At 38.8% G+C, this 23,452-nt stretch overlaps 2 protein-coding genes across 6 annotated transcripts; both read left to right on the top strand.

Annotated features, from left to right (window-relative positions):
* The first annotated feature begins 386 nt into the window (after positions 1-386).
* LOC106637327 (uncharacterized) lies at positions 387-8,533 on the top strand. Of its 5 annotated transcripts, none has more exons than XM_089590266.1 (9): positions 392-850; positions 923-965; positions 1,083-1,218; positions 2,052-2,165; positions 2,243-2,410; positions 2,499-2,832; positions 3,157-3,256; positions 3,547-3,681; positions 4,357-4,446. In XM_089590266.1, the coding sequence occupies exons 3-8, from the start codon at positions 1,103-1,105 to the stop codon at positions 3,654-3,656; spliced, it is 942 nt and encodes a 313-aa protein (XP_089446392.1). In that variant the 5' UTR covers positions 392-850; positions 923-965; positions 1,083-1,102; the 3' UTR covers positions 3,657-3,681; positions 4,357-4,446. The 5 variants fall into 5 exon arrangements, 4 of the variants coding, with proteins under 4 accessions (XP_089446393.1, XP_089446394.1, XP_089446392.1 ...); XR_016292902.1 differs by lacking the exon at positions 923-965 and adding an exon at positions 8,162-8,197 and having other exon boundaries at positions 393-850; positions 4,357-4,398; XM_089590267.1 differs by lacking the exons at positions 923-965; positions 3,547-3,681 and adding an exon at positions 6,937-7,216 and having other exon boundaries at positions 387-850; positions 4,357-4,398.
* A 7,552-nt stretch (positions 8,534-16,085) lies between these two features.
* Positions 16,086-23,333, top strand: egr (TNF superfamily member 12 eiger). The gene is made up of 4 exons (XM_089590485.1): positions 16,086-16,150; positions 16,630-16,966; positions 22,924-23,245; positions 23,326-23,333. Exons 1-4 carry the CDS (start codon positions 16,086-16,088, stop codon positions 23,331-23,333), a joined length of 732 nt encoding a protein of 243 aa, XP_089446611.1.
* The last annotated feature ends 119 nt before the right edge of the window (positions 23,334-23,452 follow it).

Genomic DNA, 23,452 nt, shown 5'->3' with positions numbered 1-23,452 from the left:
ACTTATGATTTTTCGTTGTTTTTCCAAAAATTAAACCGAGTTTTCTTTTTGGAGTAGAATGCAAGTATGAGAGGCCAAATTGTAAATGGGCAATTTGATTAGCGTAGTGTCGGTTTTCTAGCGCGCAAAATTTCGAATTGTCGAATTCTTGTGTAGCTTACTTTAATAGCCAAGGACCAAAAAAGCTTTTTCAACTCTGTTCATCAGGTGACAGTGGTACTTAACAATTAGCATTAAATATCCTTTATTAATTTCAATTACATCATTTGACTATTAATATTTACAATAAATTTTATGCGAGAAAATATGTTTTTTAACCTACATGGTTTTAACAAGCCTCAGAGATGGCGCTAGATTCCAACTTCCGGTCGATCGCCACGTCGAATGCGATGATCATGCTCGAGCAGCAGTTGTTGTGGGTATGTAATACTTACGTAGTGTGTATACTTACTTATGAATAATCTGTGCGCGAGACGCGAGACGCGCTATTAAAAAATATATACATGTTGTGACCTTGTGACGTTGTGACTTGTGTCAGAGGCTTGTGTTTTGTGTTGCTCCTTTTTATCGTGACGCTATCACACGTTAATATACTATACGCATAGCGCACTGCGCACAGCACGCCGAGAGCCGAGGAGAGCCGAGAGTGTAGTGGACGATCGACCCGGCATCCATCTTCTTCCTTCCTCTCCTCCGCCGTTTTCGTACGAAGAAGAGAAGAGACGCGGTGGGTGCACAGTAGTCCATCAATACTAGTCCTGCTCAAATAGAACACCCACGCGGTCGATCCTGCATTTCAATCGCGTGACAATCCTCTTGGAGCTTGTGTCAGTTTTTTCCCCGTGTAATTGTGAGTAACGAAACTGTCTCTTTTATTGTAGTTTTATATATTTTTCTTATAAATCAATAATCGTCCACCCAGAGCTCTGAGGGTACCGAAACCAGGGACACGCTGTAACATTTATGTGTGTTCAAAACTTTGATTTAACACTCTTGTGGTGGTTTTCGAGTTGACTATGCGATTTGGCACGAGGTTCGTTTATAAAACATCGTATGTACTTACTTTTTGTTTTCCGTTGCAGAAGACAAGCAATCAAGCGACATGGCGGACGTAGTAGCGCCGGCGGTTGCACCACCACCCTCACGAGGCGGTTTCCGTGGTGGTCGCGGAGGACCCGGCGGCCCTCCCCGTGGACGTGGAGGCTTTGGTGGCGGACGGTACGTATCTTTCCTTTAACCTTTTATTCATGCGTCGTTGGGCCGTAATGCACGTGGTTTTGAAGAAGAGAGAGTGATCACCAACGGGTTTTAGAGCGGCTCGTCGCTCGTATTGATTTTATGTAGCCCCTTGTTTCATCATCACGATTGCAGCTTCAGGGTGGATATCGAGGGTAGATTTAAGGCGGTGTTAGATCAGCCAGAGGTGCAGTTTGTCATTTTGACTAATTCAAAAGTCTATGCTCGGTAATAGGGTATATAAAAAGGTATGATACACATGATGGGGAAAAAATAGGTTCGTTTAGGGCTTAGCTTGGAGCAGCTCGGAGCTCATCGGAGCACCTCCGAGCAAATTTCTACAGTCGGTATATCTATATTTATAGTCTTGGCAATATAAATATTTACGTCTTCGCCATAAATATAGATATACCGACTGTAGGAATTTGTTAGGAGGTGCTCCGATGAGCTCGGAGCAAAACGCGTGTTTTGGGTCAAAGTTCGGAGGAGCTCCGAGCTGCTCCAAGCTAAGCCCCAAACGAACCTAATGGATATAAGAATTTAGATAAGCTAGGGGGAAGGGAGAGAGAGGTCACGCTTGTGTACATCCAATGTCGAATTTTCAGAGTAAGTTCTTTGTGCTACTTAAAAATTTTCATTTTCTCGTAGCGTCATCACGTGGAAACTTGAAAAAATTTTATCTACTTTTGGTGAAAGATACTCGTGCCTGTCTTATGATAATACAGCTTTTTGTACTTGTTTCGATTCAGTATCTATCAATTTGATTCCTTAAGAATTGAATGAATTTAATATGTATCTCGTGTCTCGTTCAACAGTGGTGGTCCACCTAGAGGTATGATGCGTGGTCGTGGAGGTCCGGGAATGAGGGGCGGACCGCCAATGAGAGGCAGAGGAGGTATGCCAAGTAGAGGACGTGGTGGACATTATGGGTAAGCTGACATATTTAAAGTTTAATAGATTTTTTCTCAAATTTTCAATTATATAATTCAGTTCATTGGGTTTACAGTGCACCACCAGATGCGGGTGGCGTTGGAGGTTCTCCCTCTGGAGTACCCCGAGGTAGGGGAGGAGCAGGAGGTTTCAGAGGTAGAGGTCGAGGAGAGTTTTCGAGTCGTGGAGGTGGAGGTTTCAGAGGTCGCGGTGGACTCGGTGGCGATAGACCGCGTGGTGGAAGGTAAACTAAACTCGATCTGTATGAAAAAAAAAAAATTGTTGTCTACAAAGATAACAGTATTGTATTACAATAATTTGATTATGTTCAGAGGAGGATCACGAATGCCAGGTGGTGGTCGAGGTGGCTTTGACCGTGGTGGTCGGGGTGGCGGTCGAGGTGGTCCCCAGAAGCGTGGTGGTGGTCCACCTGGTGCCGGTGGCCCACTCAAGAGGCCAAGGTTCGATGCCGGTCCTCCTGCACCACCTAGTAATGGTTACGTGTCGGCACCTCCAGCTCCCGGTTATGGCAGTGCTGGTAACGGTTATGCCCCAGCAGCACCACCTGCAAGTAACTACGGTGCAGGATATCCACAACAAGGCTATGCTCAGGGCTACCAGGGTTACGAAAGTTATCAACAGCCACCAGACTACGCACAGTCTGCGGTACTACAAATATTCAAAGCTATTCCCTTTTATGATCCATATACATTGAATCTAATTTATTTTCATCTATCGTTATATCTATGATTAATTTTTACTTTTAATATTTAATTGCAACTATTTCTTTCATATACATTAGTATAAATGGCTTGACAGATTGTATAGTTGGTCTAAATTAAGTTCAATGCGTTTGCCACTTTCTGAAGACTAAAACTTTTTTTGGATGAACTTTACATATATATATGCAGCGCATATTTTTTATTAAGTGCTTTTGTCCAATTCAAAAGTATTTTGTTGATATTTTAATCACTGTATGTATCATTTCAGGGTTATGCTACGGCTCCCCCACCAGATAATAGATATGGCGCACCACCAGTTGCCAGTTCTGGCTATGCGGATCCTTACGGCTACAAGGCACCAGCCGCAGGTACCAATTTTATTGAAGCATGTATTTCCGTAAGCAATTATAACTATTCAATAGAATTGTTATCATTGTATACATTCAACCATAATTTTTATGGACTTCAATTCTGATCAGTATTATGAAGCCACTTTTTCCACTATAGTTCCATAATATAAAATAATTTTGGTTATCATAAAGTATGCCATTAATTTGAATTTTGTTAAAATTTTATACTATTTATTTGTATTTGTATTGTAGAATTAAAAAGATTAAAAAAATGTTGATATTAATTCTAATAAAATAAATATATTCAGCACCTTATCAACAAGAGGCAGTGGACAGCGGATATTATAATTATTCTTCAGCTTATGACTATCAAGGCCAGTCCGCTAATTACCCTCCTATGAGCTATGGAACGAATTAGTACGAATTCACTGCAGAATAACATGGTCAGTTTTTTGTTAGATTATGTATAATATTGTTGTTTTTGTTAGTATTTTTTTGTTGTAAGTTTAATCTTTTTGTTAAAACTAATAGCGCACTAGATTTGGTTATAGTTAATTGTAGAATTTTTTTATTTATTCGATTGTAACGCAGAAAAAATGCTTTTTGTTTGCACCTTTGGTAACTTCATTTTATTTTATTTTTTTTTTTTTTTCACTCTACCATCACATTGTTTTATCTAATTAAAAATGCTGTACTGCCTCTTGTTCATTAGAAAAATAATACTAATTCTGAATGATTTCTTGTTTTTGGCATCTTTCAAAGCAAAAGTACTAACAAGTTCCTCAATCCAGAAAAGATTGTCTATTACCGTTTTAAAAGCCTACCCCAACTTTATTATGATTAAGTCTTGAATGTTATTTACTTACTGTATATGTTAAGCAATTGAAAAAACAAAAAGCAAGTTACTGTCATTATAAGTTTTGAATAAACGGTATGGATGAACAAAAATAACAGTGGAAAAAACTATGATACATGACACAAGTCGAGATGATAAATAAGTTTCGAATGTTTTCCTAACAACTGCCAATTTACATTGCATGACTTTACTACTACTGTTATTTTTTAGTAATGTAATATATTACTAGACGTATTGAATAATTGGACTTTTTCAATTGCAGATTATGCAGGCCACGAAGCTGTTTATGGAATCCAAGACTATGGTGAGTACCAATACTAAAACGGAGTTTAAGCCAATACAAACAAAAAATGCGATAAAAATCGTCGCGTTAATATCAATACTCCCATTATCGTCGTCCCAAGCAATCCTGTTCTGGTCTTATCTCTTATTTTTGAGTGAATGCCTTAAATCAAGCATTTAAATTGTAACCAGTAAATAGGCAGGATTGCTTAACATAGCATCGGTAATCTTGATAATCAAGATAGGTCTGCATCAGTTATACTGCAAATATTGAAAAAAATGTCATTTTTGAAGTCACGTGGATAAGAATTGCAAAGAAAAAACTTGGTATACACATTTTTTTAACGTGACTTTAAAATAATAATTAAATACATATTTAATTTGTATAAAAACCTAGATGTAATTTGAGTAATACTTTTGCCAATTTTTCGTACATTTTTTATCCGACTGTCAGTGTGGGTAAAAGTAACGTTGTATTACTTCAGAGTAATACAATTCCACAAGTAAAATTGATACACAAAATAAAGTAAAAGGGTAAAAGATGCGTGTGCGATTATTTGAAACATCCATAACGAATTGTTAATAACTTCTTTTATATGTACATAATATAATCGTGTAACGTTTTTAAGTTAATAACTACTGCATTGGAATGCTGTTTGAGCTCATACTAAGAATATTTTCTAAGAATTTGTTTGAAACAGGAAGTGGAGATTAAGAAAAATAAGTAAATGTGCAAGAGAAATCATGAATACTTACTGACGTTGAACCAGTCACGTCATCATAATCGTTAAACTTACAGTTACGAAATCCGATCTAAATTTTTTTACATACAAAGACTCATTTTTTCTTTCCTAGCATGTGAAAAATCAACTTCTCTTTAATTTTTAGTTAGTTCTATTTTAAACATTTTTAAATAATTGGTAGCATTTTTAATAAATAACATACATACATGTAGTTGTGAAAGATATCATATATTTATTATGAACTTTTCACTCTTGAGTGAAAAATGTAAGCAAATCTAAATATTATAAATCAATTTTTTGGGTAAATACTAATATTTCCTAGTTCCACTTACACAAGTAGTTAAAAAAAATTAATTTACAATAGAGTTTAGAATGATATGACAATTATTTGTTTAGCATATCTATTGAGTACTCAGTAGTAGGAATGCAAAATGAAAATAATGATTCTATTTCGTATGATGTCTGGCTAATATATACATACATAATATAATAATGGAAACTCTTAACAAGTAGAAGAATAGATAAGTACGACAAAAAATTGTACAAGTATGTGATTGTGATTAGACTATAATTGAAATAATGAATATATATATATATATATAGTGAAAAAAGTATAAATTTTTCTTTTTTTTTATTTGTATATAATAGAAACATGACATTGAAAAAATTTTCACTGCGATATTATAAATGAATTTCCTTTGAACAAACCTATTATACCAAACAAGAAAACCACAACATTTTAGTTGGATTCGTACAAAAAAACATATAAAAGACGGACAACTTTTTTCTATCCAAGCCAAAAAAAGGCTAAATGATAAATATGTATAGTTTCATACTGCAGTCATGTGTAGAGGAAAACGATTTTACCAATAAGATTTTGTGTGACTGATAAATGGAATGGCTACGTCTAAAGTTATTTTTGTTTACATTTTTTTTATTCTTTGAGCTTTGATAGCGAATCTTCGATTTACTTGAAAAAAAAAAAAAAAAAAGCAAAGAAATAAAACAGATTGTCAAAATGTCTTTATGTAGTTCATTCATATGTATCTAACTTTGTAAGCTATGAAACTAGTTTTATCAATGAAGCACTAAAAATATTGAAAATAAATTCAAAGTATATAATTCATTTATTACCTCCTTATAATATTCTGGTCAATAGAAAATTAGTTTTTTTACATCAGTTCATCACGATTCTAGTATAGCGTCAATAGTTATTTATGAAAATAATTTACTTGTACTTTGAAACTATCACAAGGTCTAAAAATCACTGTTTGTGAAACTCTGAAACAGAAAATCATAGGAAATTTGATAAAAGATATTCTAAAAAAAATTCCAGAATCCAATATCTTGTACAAATAATAATTGATCTGAAAAGAGTATTAAAAATTTTTCGTAAGTATTTTATCAATAGCATTTCCTAATAAGGATTTTTATTTGTTTAATTCATGCTTTTTATATTATATTCTTAATTTTGTTTGGATTGCACAAAAATTTGTACCTTAATTAAAGTAACCACAACTTAAATACCAATACCAGCACAAGAAAATACAAATTTAATGCCTTGATTCTCAGAGCTGCAAAGCTTAAGAGAGTAGGTACACAAGACTCATTATAAAAAAAATATAATTTGCAAACATTTTTCCTCATATAGTTTGATTTATTTATACTTTTGAGCGTCAACGTTTTTTCTTTTACAATATTTCTTATGTATTTTTATGTGGTAGTTGAATTAATCAATGTTGGAAAAAGAAAAAAAAAAAAATTGAATAAAACCAAAAATGTAATGTGCAGTGATTTCAATTCAGTTTATTTCACAGGCAACAAGCTAAAATATTTTCAGCAAAGATTGCAATGAAACAAACCAGCAAGGATACCAATGCAATAATAATTAAAGCACACGAGAGTTAATGGCGCATCTTAAGAAAAGCAAACGGCTGATAATAAGCTAACCAGATATAAATAGATTTATACCAAAAGCATATACAAATGGGAAAAAAATGTATCTATTATATATTATTGAGTTAAAGTACCTATCATGGCACTCCAGAAACCTCTATCAACTCATGTAAATACGAAATGTAAATAAAATCACCAAAACCATGAAATGATACTTTTGTATATAAATATATACAGGCTATTCCAAAAGAGGTTTCGACTATTTGAAAATAATTAATACAATGATATATGAGCAAAAGTACATGAAAAAAAAGAAAGAAAAAACCTGAACAAACAAATAATAAGATGAAAAAGCATTATTTTAACGTTTTTACGTTGATGTATTTGTATTAAATGCCATATGTAAAGCATCAACTCAAGCACTAAGTCGATTAAAGGTGAGTAAAAAAAAATATTCAGTACCTTTCATCTTTCTTTGAAAAGTTTTTGAGACGAAAAAAAAAAAAAGTTTTGCCTTGACAATTGAAAAAAAGTGACAATGAGCCTGTGAATGTAAACAAAAATACGTCTTATTACTTTACAAAGCACTCAAATACGTATCATTTGCTCTGTACATTGAAAAAAAAAAAAAAATCTGAAGAAATTACGTGTGTGCTGAAAAAAAATACATGATAGTAATTGTTTGATCGAAACAAAAAAAATTTTTATTTTCTTAAAAATGATCATTCACTACGTGTAAGTTAGGATGGATTCTGAGGTATTTTCCATTTTGATAAAAAACAAAATTCACCCTCTAAAAAACCCCGAATAATTTCCGAGAAACAAAAGCTTACCAGACTATCGGATTCAAGTATCACGAGAAAAAAAAAATTCATAATTGTATTGAAATGAAATTAAAAGTAATCGCAGTCTTAATAGGTTACATAAGTTATTAAAAAAAATAAATTGAAAATAAATGAAACAAGGAGATAAACCCTAAAAGTCTGAGCTTAAAATTGTATTGAAAAATAAATATCGGGTTACTGAACTCAAACGACAAATTCGTATTACGATGAAAAATAAATAGATAGGACATATACGTTTTTGAATCTTACACCGACAATAACCGAATACTAATAAATGTTGTTTCCACTTTTTTTTTCTTAGGATACTGAAGATAACCAAAGCCAAGGTCTCCCAACTTGTGAATCAAATCACTGGTCAATGACCATACTGGCTGCCTGAAACACACATCGACTGTGATACAAAAGAAGCTCTTCCAAAAGACTGATGGACTGTGATACATGTAAATGTTTTTGTATTGTTTTTATACTATTATTTTAATAATGAAGCTCGTTGAACTTTATTTGATGAAAAAGTTTTACGCCTAAAATTTTTTTTACTACTATAAAATTAGTGGAACCATCGAAACAATAAAAAAATATTTTTTATAAAATTAATTTTTCGTAAACTCATTTTCTCGCACACATTCTCTAGCAGTACTTTTGTTATTTTAATTATTTTCTTGCAACATATTTCCATATAAATTTCCACAAGATGAAATTTTGCATATTCAACGTCCACGCGCTCTTCGTAACAATTGTCACTTGGCTGTTTCTCTGGGCTCGCCTGCGCGCAACCGATCAGGTATAACTTATAAGCATATAAACAAGTGAAAACATGTTGAACTTTTCCAAAAAAAAAAAAAAAAAAAAAGCTGCCGGCTTCGTTCCCTGATTATACCTAAATTCGCTGTACACCTCGTCGTGCATGTAATTAATTATATACCTACCCATATGTTGTATCGATTAAAAGCCGCATCTCTAATCCAACCGCGTTATTCAGTGTGTGCACGCGTATGTGTCTGTGTCAACTCTGGCGGGAGCTTATTTTTCAAGTCAAGCTGGTCAGTTTGTTTTCCCACAAATGAGGACCAACGCAATTAATTAAGCACCTTTGGCTGCTGCTGCGGCTTGTTTAGTCGTATATGTATACCTATGCATATGCTGCTGCTGCTCCTCCTCTTTTTTCTCTGGTGCGTTGAACGGCTTGATTATAATCGTTGGGTGAAAAAAAAAACGTGGGGAAGGGTAAATTCACGCGTACGAAATTATACGAGCTTGTTTTTTTTTTTTTTTTTTTTTTTTTTAATTGTTTCCAAGCGATTGATTTCGATCCACGCGATAAGCGATTGATATCGTAAAAAAAAAAAACACTCCTTCAGTAGATATAGGCGTTACCAAGATATACACGATTGTTTGAGACAAGTTTTTCAGCACAAATAAGTATATTGTATTAAATTGTTGGGGGAAAAAGAAACCAATTTTTTAAAAATAGCTTAAATCTACAACCAAAATGAGTTGGCGGTACAGTTGTCTTGGTGACTTTAATTATTACTATAACGCTCGAAACTCGAACACTGAGTGAGTTTAAAAAAGAAAAAAACTTTGCTCTCCCGAACTTTGAAACAAACAAAATAAAAGAAAAAAGTACTCTTCGAATGAGTTTGAGAACGGTGAGGGTTCAAACCGTGCAAAATTCCAAGACCTGATGTCTCCATGGTTCACGTACTTATACGTACTATACATAAACATGTGTTTCCAGCGTGCATACATTATAATATCCGCAGTAACCACCAATGCAGCTCAATTTGAATTCGGGCCGGCGTACAGCTCTAAATTGCTCTTCCTAAATCAATCGAGTCGGAAAGTTCAGCCCTGGGGGGGTTTATCCGCTCCGCGCGCACTTATCACGTGAAAATCCGCGTACGGCTCCGCAGTGACTATGTATAAATATACATACCTGTGGGTACATAGGTATATAAGTTGGTCGCCCCGGCGTTTATCATAACCGCCGCGTTCGCGAATTGCCCGTCCCTATAACCGGTAGCAACTCTGGGGCGCAGCCCTCCTATACTTATCTGTGTTGGCCTAATGCATGCCGCAAACGTCGCATATTATGGGACTCGCAAGAATTTGCGTGCGGCGATGACGAGGGACGAGTTTATACAATATATAGTTTTACTAGGAGAATTAATCATATAGGTACTGATATTCTTTAGCGCGGAGATGAGTTGTACGCATACTCAACTCTTTTTTTTTTTTTTTTTTTTTTTTTCTTCCTGTCGATGGTTTTAAAATTTTACCACCCCGAGTCATCGATACTCACTGCCAACTTGTCCTTTGGCTTGAAAAATATTCGCATCGTTTTCACAACGCAGGTAAGTATACACAACATTTTCGATTACCGGGCGGTTTTTCGATTCACACTCGTGCAAAAGTACCCGTATACCCTTCAACCAACATTTACGCGTCCAGCTTTTACCGCAGTTGGAACATTATAGATTTCTCTGTGTGAAATAACTGTCCAAAGTTGGCTAAGTAATTGGACCCCCCCTCGGCATCATCGCACACGCTTTCCCTCTGAATTCGCGATTCCGACAAATCGGAAAATCGTGAACAGGCCACCCTCCCCCCCTTAAGCTCCGATAACACGGTAAATTATACGAAATTTCACAATTAAAACTCCTTTCTTCGGGACAATAAATGGGACGAATGAGCGAGATCACACGGGAATTTTTTTAAAATTACATCTTGAGGTCTCGCATCGTCCAAACCCACCGCGTATATATATATATATATATATATACGAGGGAGCAGCGTGACGGAATTCAGGACGCGCGCTCGCGAGTAATAATAATTTTTTCTTTTTCTTTTTTTTTTTTTTTTTTTTTTTCCGATCGGTGCCACATTTCTCTCCCCTTGGCGTGACTATTTCAATTAAACACGAGAGAGAGAGAGAGGCTGAAACTTTCCGAACGACGCGTCGCACGCGCCGGTTTTACCAAAGCGATCGGGACTAACGTCCGCCCCTTTATAAGTAAGTTTCTAGAAATATATATTGGGTCTATGAGTATGGGTATACCGGTATATATGTATGGTGATGTTCGAGGTAAATGACTGATGTATGTGTACTCCTCGCCGCGGTGCGTGCGTTTTTCAATAAATTTATGCGCATCAAAAGTCGACGACTCCGTCCGTAATTGTGTGAGTCTCTTTTCGCTGCTCCGTAATTGTTTTTTTTTCTTTTCTTTTTTACGTGAAAAACAAAAAAAGTATAAAAACACATAAAACTCACTATATATTTATGTAGGGAAATTGTGAAAAAAATATATGATATACGTGTGCAATTTCACACTTGGGGAACGCAAATGGTGTGATTTTTAATTTTTCATGGACAAATATGTATCCCAAGCCCGTCGCACCGTTCCAAAGTCGAGAGAGACTCGCTGTCGCAATTAGGATTCAGCGCACCCTCGGCACACAGGGCCCGCGAAGAAAAAAACGAAAAAAAAAAAAAACCGCAGCTGCTCGAAACATACATCCAATACATCTTCCGCTTCCGCTGTATAACTATATATACTATTTTCATCCCGCGTAAATAACGTGCACGAAAAAATAAAAAGAAATAAACCTGTACAACCCTTCACCACCGCTGATCACTTTGGCGCGTCTACCCTCGTATATTCCGCGTTGGGGGTCCTCTCTATTTTCAACCTCGCATTCAATTTCTCGCGGCTCATCGGCTCAGACGTCTCCGCTCCGAGGACACCTTCTTGCAAACGAATAGTCTTGTTCCATCCATGTATGCATGTATATATACAGTCTATATATGTATATACGCCTTCCTCGAGAAGAGGTACGTATATGTATACATATCGTAAACCCCGCAGCCGCGCGAGCAAGTTGCACAATGCCGCTCATCAGGTGGAATCGGGTATAGGTATAGCCTCTCGTTTGTCATTCCACCGCGAATTCGGCTTAATGTCTCTCATTGTGGCGCGGGAGCTGCGCGTCATCAACACTCAACCCGAGAGAGACGTCTCGGTGCGTCAACCATGAGACAGTCCCCAAAGTTTTGTCCCGTTTACTTGGATATACTCTAATATTAGGGTATACCCACAGCATCAGTGCTTTTCCAATGAGTTTGTACATTGTGCTCGGGTCGATCGGCAAAATAACCCCCTACCGCCTGTTGCTGCTCCCCGATTTGTAAGGTCCGCGTATATAACATCTGATGCGCTGCACACGTGGACGACGTCGATTATGGCACGAAACATCAATCGGCAAAAGTGGCCAAGTCCTGGGTCTCTCGGAGGAGAAAGAGTAATCGGGCGTCACCGCGGGATGGGGTAAAAGGGCCTAAATAATTTTATAAACAGCACCGCCGATTGGACAAAGGTATAAGTAGATTTTTCATGCATCCGGTACATATAGATTTAACCGACAGCCAACTCTACGAATTGTCCAATTTGGTAAACGATATTACGTTTGGTCGTTTGACGGATAACAGGCCGGTTGTGAACCATTCCTATGCAAATATACACACCTTTAACTGTATACTGTGCTCCGATGATTTTTTTACATTATACGTACCTAAATGGCACAAGTGGCAAATGACAGTCGATGCGAACACACACCCCCATACTCGTACAAATTGCCGCTCCGTTAACCAATATACAATTTTCCCTGCCCCACAAAACACCGGACATAGTTAGGCTCCTATCGTGAAATCGAGTGTTACGATATTGTCTATACGCAAAAAGTTCCCCAACAATTATACATTGTACGCATATTTTGTACCTTGGACTAAACACATCGGCCTCCTGTATCGGCGCCTCTCCGCAAAACCAACCACCTGCATATAGTTTGAACTAAAAATCACCGACAATACTTATATATCACCGTATATATATGGGTGAGAGCTCGCCGCAACAAACGACAGTCTTGTCCCTCGGCGGTACTTGGCAATTGGATAAGATTTAATCAACGTAAAGAACCAGACACACCTCGGTTGCTCTTGTTTATACAGAAACATGTGTACTTATGGTTGACTAAAAAAAAAAAAAAAAAGAAATTATATTATACAGCAACAAAATTGAGCTGCTGTTGGTCTATTGTTTTTTCCTACCTTTTCAGCTCGCAGCCGGCAGAGACCAAGTGCAGTACACGGTATGTATAATTGTGAAATCTAATCAAGGGAGTAAGCGCATACGTATATGTACGTATACCTATATAACCCGTGTGCAGCTAGTTTTGCGGGTGACGCGAGTCCGACAACCTCATGGCCGTATATATCGTCCGCAGGACGAATCTCGCGGTCCGCGCGGGACACACGCGACCGATTAAACAACGCGCGCGAGCTTGCTTCTCGTGGCGTTTGCACAACTTTAGGTATATACTGCACATTGAATTTCCTTGTCCAACCCGAAAAAGGAGACAATTTAATGTAGCGATGTCAGAGGGCAACAAAAAATGAGTATCGCTTCTTTCGATTCGTTCCTTTTCGCGAGCGACGATAATCTACGAATTGATCGTTTATTCCTTCCGCGGATCTCACGAAATCCCTACACGCATGATAAATATAATATAATATACACTCGTATGTACAACTGTATACATGATATAAGTAATTAGGAAAATGCATGCGGGTAGATTAGCATTAATCCCATTAAGCTTGCAAGTGGGAGCTCCAAAAAGTGTACATGTACATAATTACGCCAACAACGCGATACCATCGGGAACGCAAAAGCAAAAGTTCATCCTCATGTATACAATATCCCCCTTTTTCCACCCTAAAAACCATACAGGAGGATGAGGGGGGGGGGGTCTCTTTTGCACAGAAACCACGCGCACCACATTCGCTACCAGCGATACCTATCAGATAAACACGCTGCTCTTTACCGATGTATATATTATATACACCAAAGAGAGAGGTGCAGTGTTTGGGGAGTATTTGCACAGGTATATATGTATACATATTATTTTACACTCGGGTGGGAGAGGATCGCGCGCCGCGAAACGTGGTATAGCTGCGTGGGTGTAGCGCGTATACAGGCTGGCAGTTAACTCGCGACTCTCGCGGACTACGCTTCGCGGACTCTCGAGCGTGCAGTATTACATTACACCACACCAATATGTGCTAAAAAAGTTTGTGTATATAATATGTACGTTTGATATATCACACATTATGTGGGCTTATCATTTTTTTTTTTTTCCCCAGCACGAATATATAAATATAATTACATAGGGTCCATATCGTGATTAGCAATACATATATACACCTACGTGGGTAAATAAAAAAGAAAAAAAACAAAGGTTTTTTACGTTAATTTATACAATCACTGTAACGTAATCATTTGCCCTTTGAGCGTTAATTTATATCAATGAAAGGATTACTTTGAAAAATAAAGAAATACAAAAATGAAAATAAAAACATATATATACACGCACATACAAGTGGTTATACAAGGTAGGTATATTATGTACCTCGTTTTCGTTTAACTCCGCGTTGTTCGTCACAATGCGCCCGTCAAAATGAAACAACCGGTCCCGCGTCGCGGTGACGCCAATTAAAATTTAATCAACTTTGCTCGCGCAGAGCCGCTATACACCTCGCGCTGTATACTATATGTACTGCATGTCTTCTAATCAAGAGAAACTTTCTGCCCGAAATTTTACGACACCCCCCTCCCCTTTCCTCGTTGCGCGTTTACGTGTGTCGCGAACCGGTTGGTGTATAGTGTATGTATACAGGTAGCCGCATATATAGAGTGCATCAAGTGTAACTTGTTGGCTTTGGGACTCCCTCGGGCGTGCGGTCGCGACTCGTCGCCGAAGGTTGTAAGTTCGCGAGGGACGTGAAAAGACAAATTCGCCGTGGTTGCTTGGGGTTGGGGAGGTAAAGTTTAGGGGAAAAGTGAACTTTGGGTTCTTTGGCCGAAGGGGATCGGTGGACTGTTAACAATTACAGTGCCTATATACCTACAATCAGTCCTTTCGTCTTGTGCATATTTCGGTAAACATGTTGCCACCGAAGAACCCCAATTAAGGGTCTTGGAGATCAACGCATCAGACAAAACTTGGCGTAATCTTGTACAGCAATGCATTGAAAAACTTGAGGAAGCACCAAAAAGCGCGTGTCAGACTTATTTTGTAGTCAACAAATTCTCTTATTTACCTGCCCGTGTATTATCAAAAACATGAAAAACCTCGAAGGTGTGCCTACCGAAAAGTTTTTTTTTTTATATATATACCAGTTATGTCTCACTTGTCACGCACGTTACGTGTGGAATCAAATTTCGGCTTGTAGGAAAAAAAAGGGGGGAAACAAAGCGTCATCGACAGCGTGGTGGTAAAAAAAAAGATAAAGGAATGTCTGGTAAAGAAGAAAAAATCTATGTGTATATACACATAGGTTTTGGAAAAATTCAAATAGACGCATGCACGGGAGCCAATACGCGCGCGCGACAAAGACGTATATGTATATGCGTACCTGTGCGAGGTACGCCTGTGGAATCGCAAAAGAAGAAAAATCTGTCGACGATCGGTTCGAAAAATAACCCGAGACCTCCTTACTTTTTTCTTCGATATACCCTCACTCGAGGTGTTTGCGTCGATCCTTCATACAAGTATTATGCTCGACAGTTGTTTTCGGATCGAACACGTATGAAGATTAATCGGCGGATAAGGTTTTTATTTTAAATATTTTTTTTTTTTTTTTAACTTCTCGTCAAAATTACCTGTAGCGATGCGCGCCGTGCATGACAAATCACCCTGCGATTGCGTACGCAGGTCCATGCACACGCGCACCTGTATGCGACGAGCAAAAAATAGAGAGGTTCGTGAATCGAGTGTATAAATATATGCCTTGATCAAGACTGCGAAGAAAAAAAAACCTCGGAACTATTTTACTGTTTTTAAAACCACTGGGGTGTAATTTTTTTTTTTTTTTTTTTTTTTTTACGAATGTTCAATTTTTCAGGTCAATAATATTCTCGTTTGAAAGCCACGCAACGAATTGCGCAATGTAGAGCGAGTGATGATACACCGCACTGGTGCAACCAAATTTTCTGCGCGGGATAAAAAAAAGTCATCGGCTACATTAGAAACCCCAGTCTACAGTTCCACCGAAGGTAAAGATGACCATTGTTTACTGAAAAAGAAATTCGAAAGCACTTGATATTCCGGTAGAATCGTGAAAAAAAAAAAAAAAAAGGGACAAAAAGGCGCAGCGGAATTTTGATGCAAGAATGACTTCGGTACTTCCGGAGGAGGAGGAGAGCAACGTGACACGACTGAAGCAAAAATCGCAGACGCACCCCGTGAGTAAATAACGAAACATGTACACCCTGCCCAACCTTCCTCCACCCCCCATTTTTTTGTTTTTCATCCAACCAATCACTCGTGAAAAACTTGTCAATATATTTTCTCGACGTTCACCTCTATTCATTGTAAATGACATGACAACTATTTTAAAAATACTTTGAAACAAGAAAAAAAGCTACAATTTTATTTATTTTATTTATTTTTTTTTTTTAATTGTACCATACTATGTATGGAAAAAAAAAAAAACCAGTGCATCATAATTTTGGAGACGAAAAAAAAGTGTGATGATAGGTAGAGATGAGAATAACTCCACCCACAAATTGAGAAATACGAGGCTAAACTTGTGCGAGTTACCGCAGCATGTATTTTTTTTCTACGACTAATTATCTAACGTTGCACTAGAAAGAAAAGAAATGAAAAAAAAAAAAAAAAACCAAAAATACCCAATTCCCAGAGCCGGCGGCACAGTATGGGCAAGCCAGGGATGCCCGACGAGTCGCGCTCTTTCCTGAACTTCTCGCGTGAGAACCTCAGCATCTCGAACTCGGACCTCGAGCAGGGCTTCGGTCGCTTCCCGGGGGGATCGCGTCTGGCGTTGTTCCGCTGCCGCGTCAGTCGGCAAACGCTCATCAGTTGGGCCGCGCTTTTTTTGGCCCTGAGCTGCGCCGGCCTCGTCCTGTGGAAGCTGCGGAGGGTGCTGGCCAACGCAAGGGACATCGAGACTATGCGCCGGGACGTCGAGACCCTCAAGCACCGTTTGCTCGAGAAGGACTTGCTGGACGAGCTCCGGGCCTTTGAGGAACAGGTGGGCGCTTCCGTGCTTTTCATCTTCATTTTTCTTTCTTTTTTTTTTTTTTTTTTTTTTTTTTCCAACGACATGGGTAAATGCACGCAAATCCGTACAATATAACTGCTGAATGGTCTTTTTTTTTTTTTTTTTTTTTTTCACAAATTCTCGCGTTTTTGGTACACTAAAATGTTGGTCATTTAGCATTTTTATGCATTTTTAAAACATCACAGAAACAACAATTTTGCAACAAGTCATACCAAAGACATAATTATATATCAGCAAACAAATATCATCGGCCCATTTTCCCCGGAACAACTACATCCCCGTGGTATAAATTTCGAGGACATGTTACACATAGCTCCAACTGGTATCGTGTCTCTGGAAATGACCCCACCATATCAATCACGTCAAAAATAATGAGAATGAAAACGCAAAGAAAAGAAAAGCCCACGCGTGGAAAAAAATGGCCAAAAATGCCCCCATCCAAAAGAATCATTTGGACCACCAATCGTATATTAATGATAAAAACTCACCTATACAACCTACAACTAGTGTACTGATTGCAATGTATACATACATGTACATACGCTACAAATGCCCAAAAAGGACATCCGAGCGTCGCATCGTCATCAAATACAACACGATCGAACTATACCCCGTAGCAATTATCTCCTTCTCGTGGCGAGGAGGGGGGGGGGTGTCTCAGATTTAATTCTCCATACCGTGTTAATAACCATAACCGTTGTGCCCATGGCCTATTTGTGCACACGTAGGTATATATATATACTAACATGGTACCTCTATGTACACGGGGACTTTCTTAGAGCTCAATCGTTCGTGCGATCCAAACGTCCTGCCATCGGCATTACGCTCGCACGGATTCTTGAGACTCTTCCCCCCTTTTTATCGTTACTTTTTGTTGGTGGATCCTTTGGCTCGGATACATACATATATACGCCTCGCACAAACGGATCGAATTTACCATTATTTCGCTCATTTTTGTATACACCGGTTGGGGGGGGGGGCGAGAGGGAGGATAGACGTTGCAGCAATTTGTATAGGTATTACATAATGAATAATGCACGACACGCAAGTATAAGGTATACTCCGCGCATGCAGCCGAGGATTTTCTTCTTTTTTTTTTTTTTTTTTTTTTTTTTTTTCTTCGTTGCGCACTTTTCCCTCCTCCCCAGAAGTTTGTTGCGCTGAAAATGTTCCCGGGGTCGAGAAGTAGTATAACACATACGGGCAACGGCGCACAGCGAAATTAATATTTATGATGCACAAGTTCGAGGAGACATATATGCTCTCCAAGGTACTTGCGGATCGTAATTTCTTATCGTCCCGATCTTGCGTACCTTTTTGGGCAGGGGTGGGGGGATGTATACACTTTGCCGTGGTCCACGTGGAGAGGAACCGACAAATGAGATACCGGAAAACAAAGAAGCTGTTGAATTGATATTATGGACTTGTGAGTTGAAAAAAAGCTCGGGTGCTTTTGCCAAACCAATCCACTTATACATGGCTCGAAGGAAGGAAACCAAATACTGAAAAATTCACTGTTGAAATTCGCTTTGCCTCGCGTGTGTATAATATGCGATTGCAATAAAAGCCAAAAAGGGCTTCTTAATCTGGATCGGAACAAGAAGCGCCAGGGCAACTCGAGATGATGACTCTACAAAAATACACGAGATATACCTACTTGAATGCGACAGCTCTTAGGAGTTTGTAATTATATAGCACCTAAACGCTAGGGGTGACGGGGGGTGGGAGGGTTTATTAAGCTGACGCCGTTGCATACCCGGTGTAATTGAACTCCCAGAGGATGGAATGCGTGATGTATACGGAAGTTTAGAGGAATAAAAAAAGTAGCCCCCCCCCCTATACACCCCCCCCCAAATGACAGTTTTGACGCTCGATGGAGCTTTACAGCGCCATTTGCTCGGGATTGCTGGTGGAAAGGGGTGCAACGTTTTGGATTCTTTTCGTTGGAATAGTTGGGTAGCGAGGAGGTGTGGGGATAGTTTGAGCTGTTTATACGAAAGAATTCGTCGCTTTGGGTAAACTATTTCAGCTATCCCCACTTGGGAGGTAGTTTACCTTTTTTTTTTGCTTCCGAAAGATTCTCATCTGTAATAAGTTGATGCGAGAATGAAATCACCGCAAAGTACGCGTCCATACTGCGATTTCAGCTCCTGTTTACAGAGCGTTTTTGTTGATTTGTTGCATAATTTTATTTTTTATTTTTTTTTTTTTCTTCCAGTACAGGTACTCCACAGAGCTGTTGACATACACAGTGACAAAACCAAATGTGAATCGAACAAAAAAAAGCTTTACTTTGTCGCATTTAAAAGAAAAAAAAAAAAAATTCTTGAAACTCAGACTTTCACACACTCGCGGATGAGAGCAACACCGGCGTCGTCTCCAACTCGTAACTATGTAAAAAAATCCTAAGGAGAGGGAAAAAAAGGGCACGTCGGAGCTTCGCCCGAGGCACTTTATTTTCTTTTCCATTTTCAATTTACACGCGAATGCATATACGCAGGACCATGTCCATGTCCAATCGTTGAAAGGTGTATATGTACCTATCCTCGACAACAGTGACGCGATACTTTTTTGTTTGTACCAAACAATGTGTACATAGTTTTGTAAACATATGTAATTTTGTTGATGAGCTACGTATAGTCGTGTATAATATAATGATAAAATATAATATGTAAATATAGCACTTTGGTACATAACGTTGACAATTACAGGTGTGACACCATAATTATTGCACGAGGGGGAGAAAAACGCGCGTGACAAACGGCGTTGCGCGCATTAGTTGTTACACATAATAATGTATATACATACACACTTGAAACTTGTTTTGTCGGTCGCGAACTTTTTAATTGAGGTATCCCCGGGGCTGGTTGCGTCGCGTTTGTATACGAAAATACGGCCCAACCAAGTAAGTACTCACATTCATTTCTGTAATAATGCGTCTAACGAGTTCAACAACTCCCTTTGGTGGGATGAAGTTGTATTTTGTTTGTGCACGTACGTACGAGTCACGGCGGGCTTTTACATCCCTTTGCTCACAGGCTATAGTACGCGGGGAAAGGTACTTAAATTTATACTTTCGAGTTAGCTACGTTTTATGTGGTGCGGGGCAAATGTCACAATGTATTTGACTAACATTCAATTGAAATCATCTATCTTTTGGCACGAAAGCTTTTCAAGAGCATCAGGTATATACTTTGTACTTGGGTCAGAGTAAACAATAGACTGTAGTATATAAATACTAACTGCAATTTATTTTTTGTTTCTCTTGTACGAGTTATAATAACTATGTATTTCGCGTGTACAAAAGCTTAGTCTTTATCGTAAATTCAGCCACTTGTTGATTCCTCCTCTTTTCCTCGGTATGTACGTTTAATCCTAATTAATTTGCAGATTTCCCAACACCATTATTTTATTTTTATTATTTATTTATTTTTTTTTTTTTCGAAAGCCATTAACTTTCAGCACAACCAACGCCCGCCCATTACCATAATATACCCTACTCTTCGATCCTTGTGTTTTGCGTTGGCTCGAGTAGCTCTCGGTAATTAGGTCCCTTTTATAGCCGAGCTCAAGCCTCCTCGTTTGATTCTCTCTCACCCTTCCACCCGATCCCCCCCCCCTCCATCTGGTTTCTCTCCTTTGTATTTACCACCGCTACCCTGCTCACCGCGAGAATTCCACGCCAGTTGGTAACCAAAAGCTCATTCGCTCTCGCGTGACAGTCAAAAGACCCTCCCAACTTTGGCCCATCCTCGTATCGGGCCCTTGTACACGTGAACAGGTACTTTTGGCCATCCATTGTATCTCTTTTTAATCTGATCGGGTTCAATCATTTAAAACCATTGCTTCTTTTTTTTTGTTTTTTTTGTTTTTTTTAATGATTGTATTAAAATTAGCGATTTGTACGATATGCGTGATTGTTTTTATTTTTACAATAAAAAAGTTTAACTTTACTACCTTTTTGACAATCGGTTGGGAGAAAAAAACGAAATTTAGCTTGAATAGCTCCTTAAACCGTATAGGATTATAGGCGCTTTTGTGCGTGACGCTCGTAAATACAAGTAGAAAGAGGAGGAAGGAGAAAACACTCTACTGTACTCACTGCGGGTGGCTTTTCTTCGCGCCAACTTTTCGACGCGAAACCCTTGCGATAAACGGTTGCAATGATTTTTCACGCGCAACTTTTTTTTTTTGTTTCCTCCATTGTGCGTAGATTGTGCACCTTCCCCCCATCCCCGAGACACGCTTTTTATTCTCTTTGACCCACCGGGGATGCAAAGAGGCTATTGTGCGTCGAGTTTTTACTTTTGTGGCTTGAATGAGCTGGCAAGTGTTTTATATTTTTCACGGATGAAAAATATCAACGTATCGACGGTATACGGTGGAAAGAAAATTTAAACTCGGGTTGAAAAGATTTAATTTTTGGTTGCATTAATTCATTGTCATCCGGAGAATGAAAAAAAAGAAGTTTGTCCTTATTATAAACTCATAAGTAAAAACAGCAGTTACTACAGCTACTGCAAGATTAGAGGAAAAAATAACCAAACTTCTCTAAACTGGCTGTTTCTTCGAGGTAGTTTGAAATCGTTGTTCCGAAATGCGTACACATGACCCTAGCTACCGATCTAAAGAAATACCCTGAGAGTAAGACGCTAATAATATTATCATTATTATTTTTATACCAAGATGGATTTTTCTTTCGTAATTCACTTATTCGCAAGGTATCGCGGAATTTCAAACGCGCGACTTTATCAGCAAACACCACGCGCCGCGATCAAAATATAATTTCAAACTTTGCAAGCTGCGCTTGTACACGCAAAAAAAAGAAAGAAAAAAAAAAAAAAGGAAAAAAAACTTGAAAGATGTACACTTTTACGTGTCCCGACTGTATAAAATCAACTCTGGGATTCCGTTGCAGCGCGATTTACATGTATACGTAGGTACCGATGCTCACTTTGAAAACCCTCGCGACATTTATATGGGGAATCTAGCGGCATTTTCTTACGTGCACCGCCATTGAAAACAATGGTCTTTTTATTTATTTTTTTTCCTTTTCACCCCCACGCCTGCTGGCGATACAGGGAATTTCACTTCTGTCCGACTTATCGGCGTGGCTTTTATTCGTACCCATAGACACTTGGATTTATCGGCTGCTCTCCGAGAATGGAAGAAAACCAGACTTGTTTATTTCCTTTTTCCAACGGAGGTACAGTCCACGGGTTTTGTTTTATTTTTTTTAATCCTATACATCTAAATGCACCGCGCGATGAATTGCACTTGTTTGGGGCTGATAGAAAAAAGAAAAAAAAAAAAATCGTCATATTTTCCGCGCGTAATTTGTTCACCCGAGTCAAAGAAAATGAAACTCGCGCACCGAATACCAGAGCGGCTGTACGTATCGTTTCTTCTCGCGTTTCTTTCCTCTCTCTCTCTCTCGAAAACATCGTTATACATATTTATTCTTCCCCTCGCCTCCACGCACTTTTCACACATCTCATTCATCAAGTTTCCATTCAATTTCTATTTTTTTTCTGCCAAATGTACAAGTTATATGTATTCACACACCAAACAGGATTTGTCCTCTCGTATTCACCCAAGTATGCTCCATTCACCGCGCCAATGATAAAATCTGTACTTATATAAATGTATACACATATACCAACGTAAGAAGAGAATTCGGGTAACGAGACGCCCCGAGTCGATTAAGCGATTGCACCCAAGACATTAGACACATCCTAACGACGCGACACGAGCGCTCTGCTCCTTAGCCACACTCGCAGACTAAATGATGTATAATCATGCATGAATAATCAAGCACTCGTATATACATGAAGTTGCGCATCAAGGGGTAAAAATAATCTTCAATTTAATTCATGAAAAAAAAAAAAAAAAAAAAAATCACTTTTTCCCCTTCAATGCACGCGCAGATCTACGGCGAAGGCACCGGTGACGAGTCGGAGGAGGCATCGGTGGTGAGCGGCGACTACGACTCGAGCTACGACGACTCGTCGGGCGACGACCACGGTATCACCGGACCCACCTCGCCCTCGTCCCCCTCGTCGACGACCCAGAGAAGTGCAGGCGGTGGTGGGCGCCCGACGACACCCTGCACGAGCAAGGACCTCGAGGACGTGCTGGCCTCCCTGAGAAGAGTCGAGGCCGAGCGGGGCCAGGCTTTCGAGCGCAGGGTCGCGAGGGAACGCACGAGGATCTCCGAGGAGCACCGCGTCGGAAACGAGGACGCCACTGGTGAGGGCAAATACATATTTATATACATGTTTCCCCAAACTTCATCTTACATATATACAAGCACGTCTCTTGTGTTTCAGACGACTGAAAGTGCAGCCATTCCAGAATCAAGGAGGCAGTGAATACATCGATGAAAAAAAAAACAAACAAAAATTCACTACTCGTGTATACACGAGCGCGTGGATGAGCTGGAACACCGGGTGAAAA

This window comes from Copidosoma floridanum, unplaced genomic scaffold (assembly GCF_036245765.1).
Source record: "Copidosoma floridanum isolate Cflo_tuat_1 unplaced genomic scaffold, Cflo_Japanese_pri ptg000012l, whole genome shotgun sequence".
Taxonomy (NCBI): Eukaryota; Metazoa; Arthropoda; class Insecta; order Hymenoptera; family Encyrtidae; genus Copidosoma; species Copidosoma floridanum.
The sequence above is the reverse complement of the archived record's forward strand: the minus strand, read 5'-3'. Positions and strand labels throughout refer to the sequence as shown.

Excerpts from the sequence above, each read along its gene's own strand:
- LOC106637327 (XM_089590266.1), top strand. The coding sequence starts at position 1,103 with ATGGCGGACGTAGTAGCGCCGGCGGTTGCACCACCACCCTCACGAGGC. Across the intron at positions 2,833-3,156 it reads CAGACTACGCACAGTCTGCG|GGTTATGCTACGGCTCCCCC; the intron begins GTACTACAAATA and ends GTATCATTTCAG. Across the intron at positions 3,257-3,546 it reads CTACAAGGCACCAGCCGCAG|CACCTTATCAACAAGAGGCA; the intron begins GTACCAATTTTA and ends AAATATATTCAG.
- egr (XM_089590485.1), top strand. The coding sequence starts at position 16,086 with ATGACTTCGGTACTTCCGGAGGAGGAGGAGAGCAACGTGACACGACTG. Across the intron at positions 16,151-16,629 it reads CTGAAGCAAAAATCGCAGAC|TATGGGCAAGCCAGGGATGC; the intron begins GCACCCCGTGAG and ends CCGGCGGCACAG. Across the intron at positions 16,967-22,923 it reads TCCGGGCCTTTGAGGAACAG|ATCTACGGCGAAGGCACCGG; the intron begins GTGGGCGCTTCC and ends ATGCACGCGCAG.